Source organism: Contarinia nasturtii, unplaced genomic scaffold, assembly GCF_009176525.2.
Source record: "Contarinia nasturtii isolate CC-2019 unplaced genomic scaffold, AAFC_CNas_1.1 Cnas_scaffold_285, whole genome shotgun sequence".
Lineage (NCBI taxonomy): Eukaryota > Metazoa > Arthropoda > Insecta > Diptera > Cecidomyiidae > Contarinia > Contarinia nasturtii.
In genome coordinates, this window is record NW_022197640.1 from 177,196 (window position 1) to 205,165 (window position 27,970).

Genomic DNA, 27,970 nt, shown 5'->3' on the forward strand with positions numbered 1-27,970 from the left:
AATGCCATAAATTCCGAGCGGTAAAGCATTTAAATTCGCCTATTTACAACATTTTTCACGTACTAACTTATAGTTGTTTTGACAACTTTGATTTCCGTTAAATATGTTTCCATGTATTTTGTTGATTTTGCGCGTGTTCCGGGTTTTCCATTCTTTGGGCTTCGTTGCCTTCGTGTGCTTGCATTACCGCACCCAAAATTTAAAGTGATTGCAATTGCCCTAAGCGACTTACACTTGGTAATGGCATACGCACACATTCATGCATACATATTGGTCGTAAAACTTTTTCCCATGATTTACTTTAATTGTTGTGATGTTTTAATGTCGAATTATCGATAACAATGGCAAAGACATTGTGGTGAATGGAAAAACACTTCTTCGTTTCCAACGTCTTCAACTCTCTAGCTCTCTTTCACTCGTCCTCTTCCTCTTTTCTCTCGATCCATCCTTTTCTCTCGTTCTCTCTCTCTCCCTCTCTTTTCTTTCTTTTTTCATCCATATTCGCTCGATCTTTTCCAATCGTCGAAGAAAAAAACATGAACCGTTAGTTATGTATTGTCCCGAGTTGTTTAATAATTATAATAAGTGGCTGATAAATACGAGCTTTATAAGTTGCAAAGTAAATACACAAAACTTGTTCCCTCTCTTTTTGTCGCTTGAACTTTCGTCCTCTTCTTGTTTTGTTTATTAAATGTCGTCGTTTGCTGGCTTTCATCGTCAATTAATCGAAAATGCTCATACATCATGCGAAGTGCACAACGGACTGAACAGCGTCAAAAGTAGAATAGGAAAACTAGAGTTTCGTCGAAACTAATGCAATGAGTTGTTAAAACATTACTTTGACTTGCATTTAAAAAACAAAAAGTGTATCGTAAAATAATTTCTTTTTCTCTGTGTGCATTTGAAAGGCTGATTGTGACATCGGTGAATGTAGAAAGAACGACATAGCACTATTAAAAACTCTTATTCTTGCCAAAGCATTTAACATTAAACGTATCTTTCGTGCACTAGATGCGTAGTGGTCTGTATTTGCTCATAATTTGAAACAATATTATTGCTTTGAGTAAGAAAGAGCAAAAAATTCGTTTAAGCTCCGAAAATGTGGCCAATGTAAAGTTTCTGTATTGCGTTAATTTCAATCCAACTTTGTCAGTGCAAAGAATATGCTTTAATACACTCGGTAATTAATTCACAAGTGATTTTATAGAAAGTAATTCATTTGAAAAGTAGAGCAAAAATGTAACGCAAAAAAACACACACATACACTCCCGCTTGTTCTCAACTTTTAAATCAAATTCCGAAAAACAAAGGAAACATAAATGTAATTTCTCAACATTTCACACAATATCGGCTCAAATGCAACACATTCCAAATGCTTGCACTCTCAATTGTTGAAAAATGTGATTCAAAGGCATGGGCAACGAGAGAGGGAACATTTTTTTTTTAGTAAAATAAAAAGCTTTGCAATTTGGCGATGGAAATGAGAGCAAGAGGAAAAAACAGAGTTTAATACCGTCATCAAATGTTTAAATCTGTTCAAATGGAGAGAGAGAGAGAGAGAGAGAGAGAGAGAGAAACTAACTGTGCTATCAGTGCAGCTCAATTGGAAAAATACACTTGAATCGTGTAAAATATACAATATATTTATTTTGCTTCGCTCTCTTTGTCTGTCTTTCCGTTTCTCTCTAGATAGACGCTAAAACGATTCAACGAAATTCAAAACAAATGTCTATATACGTACTCACAGAAGGCGTCAATTGTAATATTTGTGAACTCTGGTAGTAATTTACTAAATTACCACCATTAAAATGTGCGGCATGGTGATTTTTGTATGTATTGTATTTGCTTTGCTGTGACAGCGCTGTACAGTATTACCACCAACACTGCGTTGAGCGATAGTAATATTGCTCAGCAAAGCAAATACAATACATACAAAAATCACCATGCCACACATTGTAATGGTGGTAATTTAGTAAATCACCACCAGAGTTCGCAAATATTACAATTGACGTCTTCTGTGAGTAGTGTATAACATATCGTTCATTTGGCCAATATTTAAATACTCGACGAACGATTTATGTGTATTTGAAAAGTACATTTTATTTTGGAAAATATCCCATTAAAAATGGATTGCTGTGGGCTTCTGCAAAGAAATCGCATGGATTTGCTGCTTCGTGTATTCGAGTGTGTGCAATGTATTAACGCGTGTATACCGTGCAGCAAAAATATGACCTACTTCGAAACAGCGGAGTCATTCGATGCAAGAAGGGAGAGAGACTGTATTATTTTTTGGGAGCCTTGCTTCGCTGACAAACATACACCACCAATAGACTGGCACCGATAAAAGTGCATTTGCATTGCATGGCAATGACCAAATTGAATTCCAAATTTTTTCTATTATGTTTGAGAAGTTTTTTGACCTATGTTGTTCAATATAAAGTTGTTCAAACACGCTGAAAAATGCTGAAAAACTAAAAAATTCGTGAAGAAGGCACCGGATAAAATGAAAAGCTTCATAGGAAACAGTATAGAGATTCTTTCAATTTGCTAGGATTTTAAGAAGAAATTCACTGCCAATTTACTTGGATAAAGTTGGATTTGATAAAAACTTGAAATTTTATGAAAATACACAGAAATGTTCGCTGTGGCAGAGCTACTCTTCACTACGTCTTTTTTATAAAGTACATCTCAGGAGCTACAAACTGAGCGATTTTTAACCAAAATCGGTAGTACTTTACCTCGAGTTATAACGTGCAATCAAGCTGCCTTTATATTGCCATACAAATTCTTTAAAAAAAAAAAAACCTATCAAAATCCAGGCAAAATGTCAACTTCACATTTTTCCGTTGCGGTCCAAAAAGTAGCTTGAATTTGTTTCTTTCCATATATTTTCGGAATCAGATGGAGAAATGTTGATAAAAATATACTTTTTTTTTGAACCGGTCTAAGCACCACTGAAGATGACTGCACATACGAAAACGACGAAATAGAGTGAGAATGAAGTGAATACTGAGTATAAAGTCATCTTTTCCCGCAAACACACGCGTATATATGCATCATTTATATAAAATAATATAAATTTACAACTACATATTTTCCTCTATCTATCTCGTTGATAAAGACGAACGAAATGGAATAAGAAGGAAATGAAAATTGGAATGGGTGGCGCATAAACAGAAAGAACATAGCAAAACAATATTAAAATTATATTTAAATATATGGATGAAATGAATGGTATTAACAACCACAAAAAATAGCAAAGCCAGCAACGACCCGTAACAATAAAATTCATCTCAACAACGATTGTTTGGCATTCGTTGCAATGTGTATATGTGTATGAAAATGGTTTGGCTATAGTTACTGAAACGGTCTCATTGTCATCATTGCACACTCGCATTTGTTTATCTTTATCCGACTTTGAGTAACTCCGTGAACAGCCAAGAGATAGGTGTAGTGATTCAATTTCCATCGAGCCACGCCAGATTGGTAGAACGCTTTTTCTCAGACGAAAAGCTTTCTCTCTATCTAAATCTCTATCCCTTTCTTTTCATTCTCTCAATTTAGTATCGTGTTTCGTGTGAAATATGCAAATTGTACATGTTACGACAAGTGTACAACAATCAATGTCCAACTACCAACTGAATTTATTTACCTATATATGTTTACACGACGAACACATCCAATGTATCTCTTTCTCTCTCAAACGACATGAATTGAAAATGAATCTCGAGACGATAGTTGATGCCGAAAAAAGTGCATGCTATATTGGAGCACAGTTTTTCTGTCATGGAACGAGAGATAGAAAAAGAACAAAGCGTACAAGGAAACTGCTTACGATCTTAGCCACAGTGCCAAAAAGTAGTTGTTTTAATGTATGTCAAAATCGACCGTGGGCTTGATTCTATGGTGTACTTCTAATGACTATGACCTTGAATTCTCTTATAATATTCAATGCGCTGCTGAAAGCGAATTTTTTTCAGTAGCTTATTCATACAATAAATCCAGATATATATTTTCCAATTTGATGAATATATATTTAAAAAAAAAAAAAAAAAAAAAAATCTATACAAATAAATAAATTGAATTTTTCTTGCCAAAATATTGATTCGATTTTTCCGTAATGTGATGTAAATATTCCATTGAATCAGCGCTGAAAATTCGAGAAAAAAGTTTGACTGTTAAAAGTTGAATCGTTCAATTTGATGCGCACATTGAATTGGAACGGAAATTGAATCTGTTTTAAATTGTTGAATCTGTGTATGTTTGTATAGCTTTTACTTTTCCGCACACACCTAGTGTGTAAGGTAAAGTATTGGAATCGGTCGAAAAATTAACACCCATAAAAAATGTGTTTTCTGGGTGTTTTTGGGGCCAGGGAACACGAATCTAGCGTTTTTTCGATGTCCGAATGTATGTGCGTACCCTGTACCCTGTACGCTGTACCCTGTACGCAAAAATTTGTTAACACGATAACTTTCAAACAAGAAAAGTAATTCAAAGTCTGACTTCACAGGATGATTGGGGGTGCCGGGGAATAGAAACCATTAGATTTTGAGCTACTTTGGTTGACAGGGTAAAGTGTCATGTCTGGTGTGATGCCCATGTCCATCAATGGGAAAAATTCAATGTTTCTTCCAAAAGTGATATTTAATGTATTCTTAAACACTCAAAAATGTGTATTGAATATGACGTTAGTTTTGCGATACAATTCATTTTCGTTACACTTTTCATACAAAAAATTCAAAAAATTTGGATTTTTGTATGGAAGCCATGCCTGTATGATATCGTAATGAGCTGAAAATTTGCACAGGTTATTTTTATCACACATAAATACCATTCCGAGAGTTTGAAGACATTTCAACGAATATTAGGGGTACCTCCCTAACAAAATTTTGGATTTTTCGCTCTAAAACGAAATTTTGTATGGGAAGTACCCTTAATATGCATTGAAATTTCTTCAAACTTTCAGAATGTTAACTTTTTGTGAAAAAAATAACCTCTGCAAATTTTCACATGATTACGATATCATAAAGGCATGGCTCCGATACAAAAATTCCCATCTTTAGTAGTTTTTGTAAGCTAAAACTAATGTCAGATTCAGTTTTCTCGTGATTTATTTGAGTAAAAGATTTGTAATAAATGCATGTCGTGGATCACAGTGCGGAAAAGTTCATCTTAAGGATGTAAGACATTTTATTTCTCATTGTATAAAAGAAAATATGGTCATTTTTGATTGATATCGAACCATTTTATTTCTATCCAAATGATTTGAATCGTAAAATGGCGATTTTATATCAGAGAATAAACATGTTTTGCTAGCTTTTCAAATAATAAACGCAAAACAGACCACACACACAAAGCAACAGCATAAATAAATGTGTTATTCAACTGAATGTGCAGTTTATTACTTGATGACAACAATGCAACATAACACACCCTCATTTTTATATATGAATGAAATACCACAAGTTCAAACCATAAGCCATTCGTCGATCTTTTTGTGTTCGACCTTCACATTTATATATTGTCTTCATAAATTGCTTGGTAGCATAAAACTTCTTCATGATTTGCAATGAATTTTTTTTCGGTTGTTTGATGCCATCGGTTAAAATAATCCACATCATATGATGTAGATTGGTGCAATAAAGCATTTACGACATAAATCCACCCAAACACACACACAACCACTGAAGCAATCATCAAAATGGCATAAATAGAACAATATTCAATTTGAGCATTAGCACCAAAAATACACCACATGAACGGGGAGAAATGTCATCATTTTTGTATGAGCATTAAGTGCTGCGCGGAAGTAGAAACAAGTTCGACAACTCGCAATTGAATTAGTCCAACAGCTGCACTTAGCGCTGCTCAAATTGATATTGTAGATGTTTCATTAGTTTTTATGATTAATTAAAAATCCGTACATTTTGTATATACAATTGATTTTGTGCGATAAAGGCAATTTTAACAATCATTTTGTTCAACAATCGAAATTGAAATTAATTCTTTTTTTTTGTTTGCAGGACCATCGGAAGAGAATAATATCGAGTCAATAATCGATACAAGTAAATCGATTGGAGACAGTTCAGGCGATGCATGTGATATCAGTAGCCAAGTGTCAACTGCAAATCATCCAACTCAATTATCCATTGCAACGGTTTCGACGGCAAATATTGAAACACAACAGGTATGTATCGATAATGAAATGTCAAATAAAGTAATAAGAAGGAGTTTTAGATAAGAACACACAACTGCAGCAAGCAATGGAACATTTTTCAAATGGATTTTTTTTCGATATTTTTCTTTTTTTTTTCAAATAATTTGTGTTTAGCAACAACAGCAACAACATCAGGCCAGTAATATAATATTGATTCGTGGTGCTCGCACGGAAAATGGTCAAATAATTCTACAAAATGGCCACGAATTGTTGAGTTTATTGAACAGTGGAGCGGTAAGCATAAGCAGTAGTGTGGCTGATGATGATAAAACCACATGCAATACATCGACAGCATCACCATCGATTTTATTGCATCGAAAAACAACGTCGTTCGCCAATTCGGTGGCTACATCGAAACAAACAACGACCGAAACGGGTAAATTTGTGCTGCAATCAGCATTGAAAAATGCCAACATCACCACCAATCAAATCATTGATACGAATTCATTGAGCGGAAATGGAATCAAAGGCAACACACTTCAGTTACATACGACGTCGCCAGCTTTAAAGAATGTAACCACATCGAATGCAACAACAACAATTACATCAGTTGCGTCAACTGGCCAAACGGCAACCATACCAGAAGGTTCAATCATTTTACAACAACGATTGAATAAAAATGGCACAAACGATGGCCCAATTCTATTGCAAACACTAAAGCGCATCGATAAATCACCATCAATTCTACTGTTTCGAAACAATCCGAATAGCGGTGGAAGTGGCACCTGTACACTCACCACGGCCAGCCCAAATGTCGTCAAAACCACAACGATTGGCAATCAAATTGCCGTCATTGGCAACAACAAAGATGATGATAAAATTGAAGCCAAACTCAAAAATAAAACCGTTCCATCAAATGTTCCGTTGGGCGCCGGTAAGTGACATTCTTTCATTTTTCTTGACGTCTTTTTTGTTCCTGCATGCATGAAATATCTTATTCTATAGATTAAGAACAAGAATAATATGATATGAAAAGATGAAGATGCTTTTCAAATTCACATTTATTTGGATAGACTCTGAATTGAATGTGAATAGACACTTATGCTAAGCCTTTCATTTCCGTTCATGTTCTCGATTGTCGAAAGGAGAAGAATAAAATGAAGAATCAACCAGAAATGATAATAATAAGTATCATTATTACGAAGTACATCATTGGAGACTATTAAAAATGAATTAAGTCACAGACGTTTTGAACAAAAGATCATCATGCAATCGCAAACGCGAAAATAAATTTTAACAAAATGCGAACACATAATGGAATTTTGTGCCGATTGTAACTGACTCGAAGAAGTATGGTCATGGTGCAGAGAAAAGCATACAATTTTTATGACCATTTAGATTTCGTGCAACGAAATGGCAACGTTTTTGGTTAAACTCATTTCTTTTAGAATATAATTTGATGAAAATTGCAAATAAATTTTTCAAATTCATACAAATACCGACCGCTTGATATTACCCGTTTGCAGCTCAGCAAGCGTACACAATTTTGATTTGAAAATACATATAAAAATAATTTTGTGCTTATACCTCAACATGCGACGGTGAACAACGAACCACCGTCTTCAATTCCCATCGCGACTCAATTGTGGTTGAAGAGAAAGTATTTTGCTCTCATCGAAAACCAAAAATGGAATGAAACACATACAATTATTGTAATGAATGTTTTTTGTTAAAATAATCTTCATTTGAAAATGTTTTGCCAAAATGCGAATTGAACGCTTTTAATGTCATACATTTGGTTTGTCTTACATCCATCTGTTAGCTTGTGCGCTCGCTCACTTGCCGGCACACACTTGAAGTAAGACAAGTAATGAAAAAGTATGTATGAGTGAGTGAGAGAGAAACAAAGGAGAAACAAAAGAGACGAAATTACTACGAAGAGATGGAGCGATGACACAAAGAAGTTTTGAAGAAGATGCTCAACTTGAATTTATTATTTCTTTAATTTCACTCGAAAAATATACAGCACTTGTTATTCATTATTCGAATGTTTGGTGCAATCTTGTCCCCTCTGCGATTGCCATCTCATTTGTTGTACCGTTGTCGTCTTTCGTTTGTTCGGCGGTTGGTTACAAAGGGTCAATTCATGTGATTCATTTATTTTTCGCTTCATGGTCATGGTGTTCGGGGATCGAGAGGAGAATCTCAAGTTTTGCAGAAAACCATTTTCAGAAGAATGAGCCCCAACATGGGGCTTCCTCTCTCTCTCTCTCTCTCTCTCTCTCTCTCTCTCTCTCTCTCTCTATCTGTTTCTCATCATGTTCCAAAGATGCATGCCACTTGAGTTGAGTTTTGGTCGCTGTTTTTTCTCTCTATGTAATGTATGTGTGTGTGTGTTCTTGGCCACTTGTTTTAACATCTCATCTACTGAAAGAAAGAGGCCACACACACACACTAACACAATTTGAAAAGTGCACAACAGCACAAATGATAATTGCATTTAGTGGCGGAAAAAGTGGAAGTTGTTGTAGAAGAAGAAGAAGAAGGGAAAAATTAAAGAATAAAGTTTGAATACGAAGTTTATCTGGAATGAACGCTGCATTTCTTATATTTTCCCAGAATGTTAACGATTTTTTTTTCTTCTTTCATTTACGGCACTTTAAATTTTTGGTTTGTAAAATGAGTAAGTTTTTTTTTTTATTTTTTAAAGCGGCAATTATGTTTTCTAAGAATAAAATGGAATGGCAATTCGAACACAGCACACCAATGAAATTTCAATAAAATGTCAAGGTGGACGACAACTTTTATCGTCGATTCTATATAATTGAAAATTGTTATTTTATTGAAAGATAGAAAGAAAATGGAATTGGATGGAGAGACGTCATTTAGCAAACAGTGTACACTTTTGATCTTGTCTTTGATTTTTGCTTTACCACTTGACGGCATGAAAAATGACAAGAAATGTAAATAAAATTGAAGCAAATCGTGGAGGCAACCTTATAAATTGTTCGACCAATTGGTTGAATAGTTTTTTGCCTTTCAGAAGTTTGCCGCATATCTCATTAGACAACCGAAAAAAGCGAAAGAAAAAGGGAAAAAATCGACAAAAAAGATGAGTTAAAGAGATAGGGGGTATGTCGAACGACGTAAATGGCGTATGTTTTCGTAAGCTGTCAGTTTGGTTTCTTCTTTGGTTTGGATCCATATCGTCTGCCCTTTTGAAATTACGATTCAAACGAACTGCCGTGTGGCTTTAACTTACATAAGTCCGTTAAATGTTCATTGATCCCCATCGTACATACTCTCTTATTCATTTAAACATTCGTTGGAATATCAATTACTGCGAGTGTGCGCCATCTGCGTTGAATTTTTTAAGTCACGATTTGGATCTTAATCACATCAAACACTTTTTGGATAACAGAAATTGCAATGGAGTCCCGACCTGAACATCAGACCAAGGACCGCTCAACCGAATGACCGCCTGAGCCTGACCGAGAATATTTCAGCCGGTTACTTTCGGTGTTTCAATTACCATTTTCAACCAATCTCCATCCAATAACTTCTTCATTTTCACAAGAAGTGCCTTATGAAATGTAAATTTCCGTCATATAGATGTCGGCATTTTTGATAATATTTGTATTCCGTTTTATTCCCACATTTCGGTTTTGGTAAGATGCACAAGCGGTATCGCCTATTGAATTCTCGATTCAATTAAATAAGCTTTCGAAAAAATAAATAAAATTCGTTCAGACTACCATAAGATAGGATAGATGCTCTGGCATGGATCACAAGGCAGTGCAACGAGACGTAAGTCTTTATTCAAAGTATTATCCATTTTTCAAGAAATACAGCTTATTTTTCTGACTTCAAATGTTCACTCATCATTTAATCCGCTTAATCGAAATGGATTCATTGCATCAACCTCTTTCCATTTTCATTTCATTTTCTTACGTTATTCGACTTGAGCTCTTGCCGATACCGAATCGAAGAGCGAATCACAGCTGCTTGCTTATTCTCGCCAAAACGCTTTCATCTCGCTGTTCTTTCCATGCAAAGTGAATCGCGTGGCATTTTGATTTTATCCGACAAATTTGAATCGGCAATCTATTCAAACGAAGCATGGTGACTACATACAACCCGCTTAAAGACGATATAAATATGCAATGAACGACGGACGATTTGAGTTGAAGTTCCATTTGCCATCCAAATGAATGTTGCTTTCAAAATCACACAAACAATTTATTCAATTGCAATTGCAATTGCATTTCGCATCGTATGATATTATTGTTGTGGTCGTTTGTCAAAACTATTCACTACCCGCATGATCATCAATTATTCACAAATGTGCACATATTTTGTTCAAGCACTTGAATCACTTCATTTTGAAACTGTTGATGATAGTCTGTATGCGTGCTGTGATGCATCTCTTCATGCATTAAATATATATATGGACGAAAAATATCGGACAAACAAATCAAAAGATACATCGATGATTATGTTATTATTAATGTATGCAATATTGTATCGAAGTAAAATGATTTAAAATCCGATTCTAACTGCGAAAGAGGGACCGCATAAATATAAGTTTTTATTCGATGTCATTTGTTCCATTGTCACATTTAAAACACATTTTCCAATAAATATGGAGCGAACGAGAGAGAATGGGCAACAGAGCAAAAAAATCAGGTAGACTTTGATTGACGTGTAAATGAATTGAAATTCGATTCGACATTCATGTATATAGATAAATCGATTACACGAGTCAAAATGAACTTTGACAACTGACACTCGACACTCAATTAGGTTTCGATTCGAAGTTTTTGTAATAAAATGATATTACTGAAAACGACCGAAAAGTTCATTAAAATGAATTGAAGAATAAGTTATCATTTACTAAATTCAAGCAAACGCTTAAAGCGTTTAAAATGTGAGCTAATTTATCGATAAAAACAGTGCTTCGAACATCAATTTAATCAATGAACGAAACTTTCAAAATTGAAACAGACAGATAATCAAGTTCTGTAATGGAGTTCATAAAAAAAGGAATAAAAAATCATGGTGACTTATAAAATCAGAACTTTTACAAAAACGCAAATATCGAACCATGTTTGAAATGTTAGTGTATTCAATTTATGGCATTTGAAAAGAAGTTAATACTTGTGTGTACCGAAATTCGTTTCTTTTGCAATAAGAGCGAAATAATTATTCACTGTTCAGTTGAATGCGTTGAAGTGTTTTCGAATCCTTTCCGTCATTTACTTGGAGAGTCCTGGCAGAGGTCGATTCTAAGATTTATAGAATTTTCAATTTTCCATATTTTAGGAAGAAAATTTCAATCTGTTGAAATAATTCACATCACCGTGGAAATTATTTCGAGATTATGTTCGAAATATAACTATTTCAAGTGTTCAACGTCTGGATCCTGCCAAGTGATGGAACTCAGAATGTGTCAAAAGTGTTGAAAAATCGTCATATCGTCGCTTGAAAAGGTTTGACATCTTGTATAGTTGCCAACAAATTGTTCGCTGTTCGTTTGGCCCATTGACTTAATCCATTTGTTACAGCCGGACAATAAAAAATATACGTTCATTTGCTGAAGACATTAAAAGCGGTCATTCGAATAGACGAACGCATTCCAACAACTGCTGGCGAATTTTCTTATCTTTTTTGACGTGTTCGATGAATATTTTATTCATATGAAAATCATACTGATTGATTTATTACAATCTCGATTTTCAAGCATCAAGTACAGCTTTTGTACTTTATTTGCATTTCGCTTAATTTTATTATATAATTTTCCAACAAAGTCTAAGCATTCCATTTATCCGTAACTGACAGTTCGATAGTATATTTTAGTTTGATGTTTTTGGAGTCACCGCAAATATGTTAAGATATGGTAAAATTTCGTGTGCTTTTATTTTGCTTATAACTTATTCTCATTTCGTTCGTCGCTCTCGTTCGTTCATTCGTTCACTTCCGTAATCCATTGTATCTCAAACTGTCTGTATCTTTTTCATTGCAATTCATGTCATTGGTATGTGTGTGTTTGTTTTTTTTTTTTTTTCTATCAATTTTATTTTATTTCATTTCGAATTATGTGACCATCATTCCAATACTCCGATTTGGTTGTGCCTGTCGTTACTTATAAAGGTCAAATATGCTGCTCGAAATAGAAATATCCATTTCGCATATGAATATCACATGTGGAACAATGAAAACCATCACACATAGTTCGATGTGTAGAAAAAGTGATTCGAATTCTATTTCGAATTGGAAACGACAGCCAAAAAAGGGAAAGAGAGACTCTGTCGAAGAATCGAAATTCGTCGTGCAAAAACAGCATATTAACGCTGAGTTGCTAAAACACACAGACTCCAGCAGCCTTGATACGAATGGAAATATGTTGGCGAGTTCAAGTCTATTTTTTTGTATATATCTTCTTTGCTCTCGCACGTTTCTAGTTTTTATGATATAATCCTCTCTCTCCTTCTCTGTGCTTCACTCATTCCAATGATTTAACCATTTTGCTTTGGCTATCAATATTCTTTTTGCTCTTTGTGGCAATGTCCAATAAATTTTGCATTTTCCAAAATGTTGGAGCCATTGAATATGCTCGAAAAGTGAGTATGCAAGCTTTTGGTATAGGCCATGTGCAGCAGCAAGCCAACAAAATACTTCGGCATGTGTATGGAAATTATTCGAGGATTTTGTCCAAGGGGATTTTGTTTGTAAAAAGCTTTACGCTATTATAACATACACACCTATTATGATTCTCTTGAATGCAATGAAGGTCACCGTAAAATGTTGTCTGTCATACATACCATGCTGGAATATGTACATGAATTGCGTCACATATCACCAGATATAGAGTGTGAGTGAACGAACAAACGAAAGATATGTATTTGATGCCATATATTTCTGTGCCCCATTTTGTTTCGCAATTGCCATTTGGCGTGTGTTACTCCGATATATGCACATACGTATATGTTTTTTTTTTAACACACGAATTCCAGCCGTTCGCTATGTCCAGCAAATGGACATCTACAGAAAGATGACGATAATAATGAAACGGTCATTTGTATATGTCGTTGAGACAATGCTCATTGTTTGCTCGCTGTACAGATTTACTTTACGGTTAATCTCTGTTGTTTTCTTTGTTCCTCATTTTGTCTGAATGTGATATTTTTTTTGTCCGTGTCATTGTGTGTATGCATATATTTGGAAGGACAATTCGAATGCGAGAGCTGCGTTTCCATTTCAAGCCTTCTACGGTCCAACGGTTCTTTAACAAAATATCATTCCATCGTATCCAAAGTGTAAAAGCGCAAATATTTAACAATGTACTTTTATTTGTTGCCATCCCATCAACATTGGCTGAGTTGAAAATGTAAGCCATTCAAAAATTCTCTCTAGATGAACACGAGAGCGTGCCGCAGTGAAAGCAAACGAAATGAGAAAATAAAAAAAACACACACACACACTTGATACACATCACAGTAGATCGATGTTTCGACGCAATTATTTTTGGTCGTCGGCGGTGTATAGTTATGGTGTATCACAACACACTAACCGACTTAACTTCATTTCAGTGTGCTTACCATTTTCTCTCGTTCATTCTCGTCTCCAGTTTCGATCGTCGGTCTCATTTACGCCTGTAAATTGAAAGTTAGATAACGAAGCCTTGCAAGGGATTACTAGCGCATTAAATTCAATTAAAAAACATTGCAAGGGTCCAATGTACAACCGACTTGAAATGTGTTTCAAACGAGAAATTAAATGTGCGGCAAAACTTCTATGGAAATTAACAACAAAAATAATATTTACCACACACTCACACTCTTACATACTTACTTAGTCACACTCAATCTCTGTACCTTCTTCATTCGCTCTGTCTCATTATTTTGCTTGCTCTCCCAATCTCTCTCTCTCACACTTGTTTATTCTCGTTTTCCAAAAGTATGAAGCAAACTTATAACACAGTTTTTAAGTCACCGCACACGTTCTATGTTGATGTTTCTGCTTGCAAGGAGAAGAATTGCTACATACCACAAACATCGAACATGTTCACAAAACTAAACACGCGATACATGTGTCGCTCGTCTTCTTCACCATTCGTTCAGATGTGTGCGGTTACGCTTACACCAGCCAACCTACTCTCACACACACATCCACTCATCCCGTATATATATTTCAACGTCATTATCATTTGCTTTTAGTGAAGATTACACCGTATCGCACGAATTAATTGTCAGTAGCTTTTCGAATGCAATTATATGGTACACCGATGCGAATAGAAAAAAGCTCACATTTTCTCTGTCTCATTGTCTTATTTCGTCTTACATAGGGAAAATTGACTATACATCCAAAATTATTCACATCGATTGAAACGTCGTGGTTTTCTACAAACTAAAGCGTTTCGACTTGGAAAGCGTAATAAATTGAAGCGCTTTTCGTAACGAATCAATAAACTGAAATGTGATACACATGGAAAGTGCAAGCGAAAAACGAAGAAATCATGTTAACTAATAGCAACACGAAGAAAGCCATGTTTTTTTTTTTTTTTTTTTTTTTTGAATAAGCTCATTGAGAAATTGAGACACTTAAACCCATAATAATGCGAACAATCATATTATTTTGTGACCGCAAACTTTATGCTGACGCGTTTGTGGGAGATTAAACACATAAATACTCGCCGAGGTTTGCATGTGCTTCACAATTCGAATTTTGTATTAGTTCATTTTTTCGATATGTGCAAACCGAAATGGAAAAAAAAGTAGCCACATCGGTGAAGATTAAACGAGAATTTGGAAAGGTCAATGGTATAAAATGAAGACCATAAGAGAATAAAAACGAATTCACCATCATCTAATTCACTTAGATATAAAAAGAATCAACGACCGAAATGCTTTTGCCAAATGTGGTTGAGGTGTTTGAGTCAAAATAGAAAATATGTGGAAGACGATTGGCCAGCAATTTCGGAACATATTCTCGGCTGGATAAAACAGACAATATCGAAGAGATTGAAGGAAGAAAAAAAAAAAATAAAAATAGAAACCGAAAAAAATTATGCTGACATCGCCGATAGATATGAATGGAAAAATTGAAAAAGATGCCCGCAGCATCGAGAATACGGGGTTTACGAGCACACAAAATGTAGTTGTGTTTCTCAAAATTGTGGCTCACCTTATGATCTCGGCGCACTTGCCGGGAATGAAGAAGGGGAGGGGGTGAGAGTGGAAGTGGGAGGAAAAGAACTCACCGAAAATTATTATAACCGCACGTAGTGGTACCTTCAATTTCGAATTCATTAATATGTATTGGGACGCATTGAGCACATGTGTGTCCCGTTCATTCATTCGTCATGGATGTCTGATAAAAGTGGCTCAACATTTGCCGACCATTTGCAGTCGATAGCACTGTTGGTACACATAAAATTACGACATAATGACTGAAAATCGAAGGTCATTCTTTCGTTCGAAAAATTCGCTTGAACACACACAAACACACAAAATAAACGAGCCACACAAAATAAATGTACGGAAGTGAAAAAAGCATTAAGAAAACAAGCAAAACAAAACAATATAAAAAGCAAGCATACATTCGATGCGACTTGTTATTCGACGTGTTAGTTGCAAGTGCATCGAATATAATATATATCGAAATGCTGAACGAACAAAAACGATGAACAAAACAAGCGCTCGCTCAAAAAACATAAATATTACAGAATCAGCAACGAAGGCACGAAAAGCGAAAGCTAGCACAAGAAGAATGGCGTTGAATATAATAATAGGGCGTAATAATGTGTGGAGGAAAAAGGAGCGGTAGAGAGAAGGCCGAGAGAAAACAACAGAAGAAGGCACATAGATGCAATCTGAAACGAAGAAGAAAAGTGTTGCAAAGGAACGCGCGTTCAACAATGTACCGAGTTTTTAATCTTCGACTTGATGACTTTTTCTAGTGTTATGAAGTCTCGTGTATCGTTGGAGCCACCGATTTAGACGGTTTTGACACCGTCTCACTTATATACTCACCGCATACTTGTTCGTGTATGTGTGTGAATGGTGTTCGCAATCGCTCTCCCTCACGTCAAACGACACATTTTCATCATGTCAGAATGTTGTCATTCTGTGTTCATCAGGCATTTGTTTTTGTTGCAATATATTTATTTATTCATTTCATTTCATTTCGGTTGTTATTCGGTTTGGTTTTCATTTTTCGTACTTCATTTCACATTGTGTTATCTTCTGTTTTCGCACACAAACACACACACACACACACACACACACACACAAACAGTTCCGTCGTTGATACTGCCACCGTGAGCGCTCGCTTCGGGTTTGTATTATTTCCCTCGGTGAGTTGATGTGTTTTTTCACTCGTTCGTAATGTTTCATCGAAATGAAAGGCACGTGATAAGAAATATATGTAGCTGCCATTTTTATTTCTTTGATTCAATGTTTTTTTTTCGTGTTCGTTCATCTCTTCTACCATTCATTTTTGCAATGATTACAGTGAACTCTGTCTCTATTTATCTATGACAGTAGCTTACTTTTGGTTTGAGAGTTCGTTTGTATTTTGGTGCGTTTACGAATCATACAATATATAAGATGTTTTTCTTTCTTTCACTGTTTCAACGCGGATTCATGGTGGTTTTCTCCGTTTTTTAAATGGAAGAAAGGCACCATTGTTTTACGTATGTCGTTGCCGGAACTTTTATTTTATCTAGATAAGCATATAACAAAATTGTATGTGTGTGTGTGTGTGTGTGTGTCTGTGTGTGTGTGTGTGAAAGATGGAAAATTAAAAAGTTGCGAAACATGCAAAACATAAGGCAAAGCTCATCTGAAGAATAATAAAAGGGTTAAGATGTTGATGATGATTTGCGTTTTACTTTTTTATTCGTGCTTGCTGTTCGTGTATAATTGGTATTGTCTGTCTGTCTGTAAATACGAAACGAAAGGCATACGCCAAACACTTGCATTCGGATTGAGTTCGCATACCATATAAAACGACAACAATGAAAAAGCATGTCAATATTAATAATATCCTGTCGGTCATGCTAGAGTTTGTGTTTCAGCATGTCCAACTCCCTCTCCCTCTGTTTTTCTTTCACTTGCTCTCTTGCATTCTCTTGTCATGTGGCCGTCCTTTCTATTTATCAGCGCATCGTTGTTCAGGTGTTGTTTAAAGACTTTTACTTACTTTATCAGTAAATTACTTTTGTTTGTCATTTATTATTCGTGTGATAACGTCGTTTGGCATTTCTTGTCATGTTCAATTCGTCAAAAAAGTCGTCGGGGTGCTTCGTATGCGTGCATTTATAGCTTTATATAAGCTATGCGTGTAATTTAGTCAAAACTCAAGTTTTTCTGGCGAAAAATAGGAAATTGCAATGCTTTGACATTTTTGCGACAGCGTGCAGAGTAAAAGGATTCATTTTAATGTCGAACTTCTTCGTGCTGTAGAATTAATTCTTCTTTTTGTATCTAATTAAAAAGTTCCATTTGCTTCCAAACACAACAACGTCGACCCAAAACAGCACGTCAACGATGACATTACTAGCACACACACAGGGTTTTTCATAGATACGAAATTTGTATCTAGATAAGATAAAGATTTTCAGTATTTCAAAAAATTAAAAAGATAAGATAAAGATAAGATATCTTGAATATCTATCTTTTCTTAAATCTATCTATTATTTTTAGATATTTTTCGCGACGATTAACTACAAATAAAAAACCAAAATATTCTGTTTCCTTTCGTCGTTTTATTTTTCAAATATTTTACGATTGTGTTTTAAAAGTAAAATGCGCTCGAAATTCGTTGATAAAATTCGATTTCTTTGTGGCGTGAATATCAATTTGGATTGATTGAAAATACGCTCGACTACACCTGAGCAGGGTTTTTCATAGATACGTATCTATCTATATCTATAAAAGATATCGTAGATAGATAAAATCTAATATCTATCTAACTGCTATATTAATAATTTAGATACGCCTAATTTTTGAAACACTTTTCATAACTAAAGCCACAAAAAATTTGGATTTTTGTATGGTAGCCATGTCTGTAGAGTAGATTCAGCAATGTAGCAAAGAATAAAAAAGAAAGAATTTGTGTATATGTGTATATAAGCTAAGAAATACAAACATGATTCGTTCGCTGTCGAACAAAAGTGTGGTTTCTGAAGATGAAATCAACACATTTTATAACAGCACAAAAGGTGGCGTTGATCATTCAGATCAACTGTGTCATAGCTATTCATGTCAACGAGGCAAAAATCGTTGGCCTTTCTTCATAAACTTGATCAATGTATATGGACTCCACATTGTGGAGTCGCTGCGTTCATTGTTTATAATGCAAGAAATGGAATTACACGATAATTTTGTTCGTTTCATAGACTTTTCATACATTTTGTATGTATTATTTGGGCGGTCCAATGGACCGACTCTATCCGTTCAAGTTTTTTTTAACTCTATACCTAGGAGGGTTAAGGGTATCTCTCATACAAAATATTCGTTTTTGGGCCAAAAATTGAAATATTTGTATATATCTATCTTTTCTCTAATGATATTTTTCGGTAAAGATAGATAGATATGAGGCGTATCTAAATTATTAATATAGCAGTTAGATAGATATTAGATTTTATCTATCTACGATATCTTTTATAGATATAGATAGATACGTATCTATGAAAAACCCTGCACACACACACACACTCACACACACCAGCGCTCATTTGTGTTTATTAAGCGAATGCTGGCCGACACCAAGAGCTTTTGGTTTATAAATATGCTTGAAGAAAATGATTTGCCTACAAATTCATTCTACACGGTTGCTGTTGCCATTGTGTGCACACAATTTATCTTTCTTTTTTTTTGGATTGGGGAGGATCGAGGCAAAAACTACACTTGACTTTTTCGGTTAAAATCATTTTTGCTGTATTCCATTCAATGTGAATGTAGAAAACTCCATTCGTTTCTCTCTCTCTGGCATTTATATTCCATTTTACCAATGTCGCATTCATATCGGAGCACTCGGGAGTGGGGGACGAGGTGTCGTGTGAGAGTCTGTGCGTTATGATGTCGTGTGCAATCTGGCAAAAGGCAAGTGCATCGCCAATAGGCATCGAAATTTTAAATGATTTCCAGCACAAGAGAATATACAACATTTTCATTTAACGAGTGCGATGGAGTCTTTTTTTTCGCCTTCGAAAAACCATTTCTTATTTATTTGTCGGCCCGTTTTCAATTCGTTTGCGATTCTCTTCTGATGGTTTTTTTCTTCTTCATCATCTTATTTTGTTGGTCCTGTTGCAATTGTGCTCCGGTCGTGTTTAGTTTTCGTATACACATTTACGTTAATCTCGTACACAACAGTTTGTGCGAAGAAGACTTGCCTCGTTTTACGGCCATTTTTGGCATGCCAGAAAAATTGTTCTTTTTTCGCCGATTCTATTTTTTTTCTTTTCATTTTTTGAAGAATTACACTACGTTTCGCTTCTTCGTTTCACCCAATCTCGATCGTGTTTTTACGATTGGCGTCGTTTTTTCTTACTTTTAGCCACAGCAATGGCTTCGTTCGTTCAATTTTTATTTTCGTTGCTCTCTTCACCGTTAAACACATTTTTCATTCCAAATGAATTTAATTGAATCGAAATCAGTCGTTTGTTATTCGAAACACGTTTTTGTTTGTACAGCAAGTTTTGTTAAGTGCTCTCATACATCCGGCCAAAGCCACTGTGTTTCAGCTTTTCCATTTTCACTCTTCCATCCAACACTATCTCATCCCCTCCCCCCCTCCTTCTCTCGTTCTCCATATCTTTCGCTTCGCGTGCAAAATATGTGCAATTGAATATAGATGTTTAAGGAATTTTCACGCGCACGCGATAGAAAATGTGTGTGTATGCATGTCCTTCATTGTTGTTGTAATCATGATCATCATCATCATCGATATAGACTTGTCGACATGATATAGTTTATATATGTTTCAATGTGTGTACGGTACACATCTTTCGCCGAAAAAAAGGAATGGCTTTTTCCATCAAAACTGAGATAAAAGTTAGAAGATAATGAAAACGAGACAAGAAAAGCAAAACAGCGCACTAAACGAAATGGAAATTGGCGATGAAAATAGTATATACGAGTTTATCTCATGAAATTGTGTGGTTGTGTGATGGAAGTAGTTCAACTTGTCGAATATTGCCTTGATTAGAGGCAATACGATTTGGTCGTGCTTAAACTATTTCACTATCTGAGAATGAAAAAAAAAAAAATCGAGAAAAGAAATCGATTCAATGTTAAGATGTAGAAAGTAAAGTTAAAACGATAAAGATGTCGGAAGAAAGCCGTCGAGAACGCGTGCAAGTGGCAACAACGAGAATTAAGTATTCGATGTATTATAGACGCCGCCAGTTATGTGATCACTGATCAGCGAACAAATATCGATTCGCCAACCATTCAACAACAACAAACTACACCACTGTGGCACGAGAGGGGTTGAAAGAAACTCCATTTTTCTCTCACAATGTGTTTGAATTAAGTGCTACCAACAACTGGTGCATGTGTGTATTGCTTATGATTCTTCGTGAAACCAAATCGCAACCACCGAATCCATTAATTGTTCACTTATTGCGTTGATTTTATTTAAAAGAAAGACCAAACTAATCATATTAAATTCTCTGTATATTAGACAATCTCAAACATGGTGAAAAATCCATTTTTCATGAACCATAGGTCAATTTTTTTTACCACCAACACATCGAAAGATAATTTTTTCACGCTGATATTCATCTAATTTCATTATGTTCGAAGCCCGATTATATACACTAATAAATTGAAGGCGCAAAATGAAAATGCGCTGTCTAAAGTCACTCTAATGAAATCTAAATAAAAAAAATAAAGAGTTTTAACTAAGCTCGCCGCTTTTGCCATTATCTATATTAAAATTTCAAACAATTTCGTTGAATGTTCTGCTATATCAGCGTGTTATGTCGTCGCAACCACAAAACCAATTTTTTGCTATGCTTACGAAAACTTATGTAACGTGTCGCGTTTTCATATTCATTGGGCTTAGAATGCATTGGATTCCGGTTAACCACCGAAGAATACGAATACAAAAGTTGCGAGTTTGATGATGGGAATGAAGAAAATCTACATTCAAAGGCGAAAAAAAAGCAAAGAATTAAGGAGAAAATCATAATAAGCCATGGAAAAGAAATACAAACAAAAAGCTTCAAATACGCTCACACACTCTCACACGCCCTCACACACACTCTCACACACACGTTTATTCTATTAACAAAATTGCAAAATAAAGAGACTTACGGGAGTAAGACGAATTTTTCCGCACGGTGGTAGTTGCGTATTTTATTAAGAAAGTTCAAAATAATATTTGTTCGATTTTTCAAGCCTTCCAAGCGGCGTAAAGTTCGAAACCAAAAAATATGTTTCAACTTTGGCAACGAAATATTCTTTAATTTAATAGCAGAAGTATCCGAGAAAAGATTTTTCACACTTTCATGTTGAACCCATTTGTACGACATTTGAAAGTATTTTATTTTCTAACATAAGATTATAATAAAAAAATATGTCTGACGTTAATTTTGCCATAGAAATTATTTTTGAAACACTTTTAATAACTAAAGTCACAAAAAATTTAGATTTTTGTATGGGAGCCATGTCTGTATGGCGTGAAACTTTGCAAAGGTTTTTTTTTCACAAAAAAATAACATTCGGAGGGTTTGGAGGAATTTCAACCAAAATTAAGAGTACCTACCATACAAAATATTCGTTTTTGAACGAAAATTGGACTCTTTTTCATAGGTATCACTCCAGGCATGAAATTTTTTTCCATCAACCAAAGTCGTTCCATCCCCCCGACATGAAAAAAGTGACATGGTGGCGCCATGTACCTGTAATATGGTGGTGAAAGAACAAACTTTGCATGTGCGACCACACAACGTATTTGCGACCACACTGTGATAGACGATTTGTTTTTTCTTCTACTTTTTTTAAACGAAATAAATTTTAAATACAAAAATGATGAAATCGCAAGGAATTTTCTAATTGTAAACATTTTATTTTTGAAAATGGATAAATTTTATGATCACTCTTTGCGACCACGCACATTTTGCATTTGCGACCACAAATTATTTCATCCAAGTTGATAACAACTAACATCAATAATGTGGTCGTACATGCTCTTACATGAAAATTTGTTCTTTCACCACCATGTTGTACATGGCGCCACCATGTCACTTTTTGCAATACACTGTCATGTCGCAGGGATGAGTCGTTCAAAAGCTAATGATTTCTATTCCTCGCGACCCCCAATCATCCTGTACAATCAGATTTTGAATTAAGTTCCTACGATGAACAAATTTTGCGTACGACGTACAACGTACGACGTACAGATTAACAAAAACCATGTTTAAAAACGCCAAATTCGTGTTCTCTGACCTCAATAATAGGTAGAAAACATGTTTCTGAAGTTTTCAAAATTTTGACCGATTACAATACTTTTCACCTTACACTATGTGTGCGGAAAAGTAAAACGACAAGCAACGACAAGTGAAGAATAGACGCAAAAAAGAAAGAAAAAAAAGCAAAAAAAATTGAATAAATTTGCCAGTTGGTACCAACCTCTTTATCCTCATGGTACCTCTTTTGTCGACATGTATCATCAAGTAAACCGCGTCGTTGTCGCTGCTGCCACGCACATACAATATAGTTTGCACATCCGTTCGCTTTGCTTGCATTTCGAACTCCAACTCTGGGAATCACGATTTTCGTGGTGGCAAGTGCCAAAAAGAGATAACAATAATTTAATATGAAATAATAATAATAACAATGATAATAACAGTCATAATAATAATTTCGATTATATTCTTATATTAACGCCTGTTTCAGCACCTCTTCGGTTCGGTTCATATTCATGACGAAGCCTACTTCCATTTTCTTTTCCGGATGGCCGGATTACGGTTTCATACTCACCAAAAAAATGCATACTTACTCGTTTTAAGTGTATTTTTCTTTGGCTGCTTCATGTCTTATTGCATAAGAGTTTTTTTTTGTCTTTCTTCTTTTTGTGGTATCACACACTGGCCCGTTCCGTTCATCTAAATGGCCGAATCGATTGTTGGATCTTCAAACATCACTTTATTGCATTTCAAAGGCAAACATTTACCAGCTACAGTCGTAAAGAGAAACGGAGATTTGTGAAAAAAGCACATTGAACATTGTTAACGAAAAATTAAAATATCTTAATAGATGAATTAAGAGATGGTAGTGTTTCTTGAAACATAGTACTGTAATGCCGACAAAACTATTAGCCGACAGAGTATGCAAACAAAATTTGCCAAGAATATCATCATCAGCGTAGCACAATAAGTAATTCATTGGAGCAATTGACTGTTCAATATTTTCAAGAGATTAAATTCATGAAAAATACACACTTCTGGTGCTTTTGAATGCATCAATTGTTTCATTGTGCTTTCTTACAATTAAATAAATACTAAGCTTTTAGCATTGACACGGATTTACATTTTCTTTGAGACAGGCATTGACAAGGATTTATATTTTTTTTCTAATCTTTCGATTTGTCATTTGTCCCGATTTCGAATGTTTCGCATTTCGATAGGTGGGCAGACATTTCACTTTTTCCGGGACGTAGTTTCCACTTTATAAAATCTTTCGATTTGCTAAGGTTAAGAAGCTCTTCAGATTTGATGAAAATTCTCCCTCTAGTCATTCATTTTGTTCCAAGAATTTCATTTAACCCTTGAATTTTCTAGTCAACCAATCTATTTTTTAAATTGATTTTTCCCAAGTTTTCCATTCAAATGTTTAATCCATTTAAATGATGACTCCAGTAGTGTGCATCAATGGAGTTAGAAAAGATTTAAATTCAAAATGTGAAAAATCTCGATTTGAAAATCGGTTGAGTGCATTGAAAACATCATCAGTACATTATTATGTACCAATTGCCATTGTCAGCAATAGTTCGATATCCCAATGAACCTTATATAATGCTGCCTAATTATGTAAATAGATCCGATAAAATTCGTTTATTTAAATTTGGCCTTTAATTAGATTCAACAATCTGAATCTAATCATCTCTGAATGTTTGTCGTATATCCATGTTTTATTGATTTATACAATGGAATTTGAAATAAATCGAACAATAGAAAGTATCATTGTGATCTATATTTTAATAGCCTTGACCTTTAACTCAATTCGAAAAACTCGAAAACGAATTGCAAGTTTTCGTTCGAAACGAGTTCAAAATGTTAAGATTGTTTACGTTTCTTTGGGATGTATATCGAGGCAACAACATAATAATAATGTGCAAAATAATTCATCAAATGAGTTTCGGTTTGAGTCGAATGAACGAACATTTTGTGCGTTGACACCTTTACATTTGTGGTGGTGTTGTGCAAGGATTAGGCTATGTCGTGTAATTGTACACATTTGATGAAATGAATTTGCAAATGCATACAAATGTAGGTTGTGAAAACAAAGAGGTCAAAGATAAATACCAATGCAATAGCACAGCACTTTGGTAAATATGATAAAATGCAATGGGATGGGCAATCAAATGTTGTGTTCTAATAACACACACACACATGCATATAAATACATACGCCCTAGGGGACATTCGTAGCAATTCTAGTAAGCTAGTTTTATTTACGTATTCGCTAATCGCTTACTAGTATTACTAGTGAGTACACTAGTTCTGCTAGTAGCTGCTAGTTTTTCTAGTGTTTTGAAATTACCTAGACGTATCGTATGATACATAAAAGAAACAACAGTATTGCTTAAGTCGCTTGTAAACGAACCAAGTGAATAGCGGAGACGCACGATAACGAAGTGAGTGTATTGCGGCAACGGATAACAACGTTCGTTGTCGCTATTCACTCACTTCGTTTTCGTGCGTCTCCGCTATTCACTTGGTTCGTTTGCAAGCGACTTACGCATGCTACAATATATTTTACATGCCTCAATTCATTTGCTTTGGACTATAATACGCTAGTGCTTGCTAGTCGCTGCTAGTTGCTGCTAGTTTCACTAGTTTTTCTAGTATGAATGTCCCCTAGCATACGCCACATGCACACCGTTAGGCAACGAGTGCATTTCTCGTTTACATCACTTTTTCACCCTCTTCTCTCCCCGCGCCCATTTATCTCGCTAACATTCTCATTTTCGCATTGTTTTTTATATAAATATATATTCGTGAATTGCATGCGATAACGATGTACTAACTAACAACTTTAATTATTGTTATTGGTGTATTATTTTTTTGCTCTCGCGCGCTCTCGAAAGAGCACACACCATTGTGCCTGCTGAATACTGTGTATGCCTTTACATGTTGCTTTTTTTCTCTCGTTTTCTTTTATTTTTCATGTTTCAATCTTTCGTTGAAAGTGTGTGTCGTCACACTATACACACACTGAACCGCGCGTTCCATTGTTTTGTGTGTGTGTCTTGTATAACAGTGTATGCGGTAACAACAATGCACGCATGCATTTGTGAAATAAAAGCCGTGATCACGAATGGGCGACAGAATTTTGAAGAAAAAAAAACCGACAAACAAACGTGCCTATTTCTATTGTTTATTCGGTAGTCACCCGAAATCATTGTGTTCATTTGGAAAACATCGCACATCCAATTGTGTAGTGCTTTTGCTCGATTCTTTCGATGTCTGTATACTTGGTCGTCGTCATTTTTTTATTATTCGGTTCGACTCCAATTTTTGAATGAGCATTTGTATTGTAAAACAATTGGACATGAATAAAATGGAGGCACAAAGAATTTTCATGGATGTAATACATTATAACAACGAATATAACAGAGTCTACAACGGCGACAGCAATAGCCCTTATAAAACTCACAACGAAATAAATTCAAAGACGGAACGACACAAAAATGAACACTAAACGTAGTCAAATGCTAACTCGTTCACTCACAAAACACTCTCCCACATCGTCTCCCTCTATACGTTTTCTCTAGCTTGCCACCCCCAAAAAGTAAACAATGCAAAATCGCACATTTAAACGAAACCGAAAGAAAAAATAAAAGCTCAACAAAAAGCATGGCCCACAACAAACTTTGTGCAATCTGCCTGCACACAGAACAATCGTTAAACTGTTCGTGTTGCTTTTAATGGAATACTTTGAATTCGGTTTGCACACGTTTATTTTCACATTTTGTCTACTACTTCTCTCTTATTCATTCCTTTATAAACGATACAAATAAACATCTTTGCATTCTATTGTCATTACTTTATTATTTGTGCGGCTGGTTCAGTGGCTGATCGCATTTTTGGTCATTTTCTATGCTGTTCTCTCTCATTTTTTTTCTTCTTACCTCCTACCATCGTTCTGGATAACCGTAAAACATTTCATGCTTATCGCATAAAATTCCTAATGCATCCGATAACCAGTGACACGCAAATCGTAAAAATACTCCTTCGTCGCTCTCATCGAACTAACAACAGTGTTAGGCAATTCAAATGAACGTGTTTGTTTTTCTTTCCCTCGGCGCCGCCGCCGCCGCTGATCTCGTTTGCCATTTGCTGGTGAGCACCAAAAGCAAGGTCGTTTCAGTTTGTTTTATTTGAATAACAATTGGAAGTGAAATCGTTTTGTTGGCTTGAATCGAATTGCTAATAGAGTGTTTCGCTTTCGAAATCTATTCAATTCAGTAGTACCGTGGGGAAAAAGCCGGAGTGAATAAACTTTACAATCCGAATTTCCATCGAATTAAAATGATAATGGCTACGAATTAAGCAAAGTTAAGTTGCGAAAAAAAAAACTGTAGCAATATAATCCAATAATGAAAAATTGCTACATCAACAAAAAAAAAACACTTAATTTACTCATAATTTCGATGCCTCATACCATCGCCACTTGAACACTCAATCGTGTCAATTGTTAGCGGGGCTAACTTTGGTTGTTGTAAAACATGTAATTGATCATATTCATAAATTCACACAATTAAAATGAATAAACTAGCATTTTAGAGGCAGTTCCAGTTTTTTTATGTCGTGTGCAATCGACAATAAAAACAAGTAGCGCAATTAAAATTTTCGTTTGTTGCGAATGAAAATTTTGTTGCGAATGAAGAAAACAAATCTCACTCTCTGCCACTCTCTTCCATGCGCATTACAAACAACATTTTGTGTTCAATATGCTTTTGTTACATTTAGTATACGACGTACGATACGTACGGCGTTGTCTCATATTTCAAATCAAATTTCACGTGACAATCACCATCATATCCGCATTAATGATGGTGTCTCCATTTTAATCGACATTCTCTGTTTTATTATGCATTTGTGTGCAATGGTCCAAAAAAGCAGATTATGTTCTTTCAACAACAAGAAAAAAATTCATTGAAGAATTTGCAGTACTTTTTCATGTCAATGTGTTTGGGCATCTTGCATTTGTTGTGCAAGTTTTTTTTATTGTATTCAAGCTCTCTCGTCTGCATTTTACCATAATTACCTTTTCACTTCTCCCTTTCAGTCCATTTACGAACGCTTAGTTCGATGTTAATGCAATTTCTGAAAAAGCCACACGATTAAACCGAAAACTTTTATTCATTGCAGCCCAATGATGTGATGCGCGCACACCACCGAAACGCGCCACTAGATTCAAGACCATTCAACATCACCACTTTATGTATATGTCCATAATTTACGCCAAGTGTTCGCATCTTGAACTCTTACGTCTCTTTTTCAACCGTTTCTCCTAGCATTTCTCTCTCTCTCTCTATTTATCTCTTTTCATGGTCGCCTTATTGTTGTTTT

The 27,970-nt window shown here is 35.2% G+C and overlaps 1 protein-coding gene across 6 annotated transcripts in view; it reads left to right on the forward strand.

Moving 5' to 3' along the window:
• The window catches only part of LOC116337509 (calmodulin-binding transcription activator 1), a 198,883-nt gene that overhangs the window by 73,401 nt on the left and 97,512 nt on the right, over positions 1–27,970 (forward strand). For 5 of the 6 annotated variants that reach the window (XM_031762121.1, XM_031762126.1, XM_031762127.1 and 2 more), the window contains exons 4-5: positions 6,027–6,190; positions 6,335–7,094. In XM_031762121.1, the coding sequence (XP_031617981.1) occupies positions 6,027–6,190; positions 6,335–7,094 (924 nt within the window). The remainder of the gene's footprint in view (positions 1–6,026; positions 6,191–6,334; positions 7,095–27,970) is intronic. The other variant, XM_031762125.1, reaches the window with a different exon arrangement.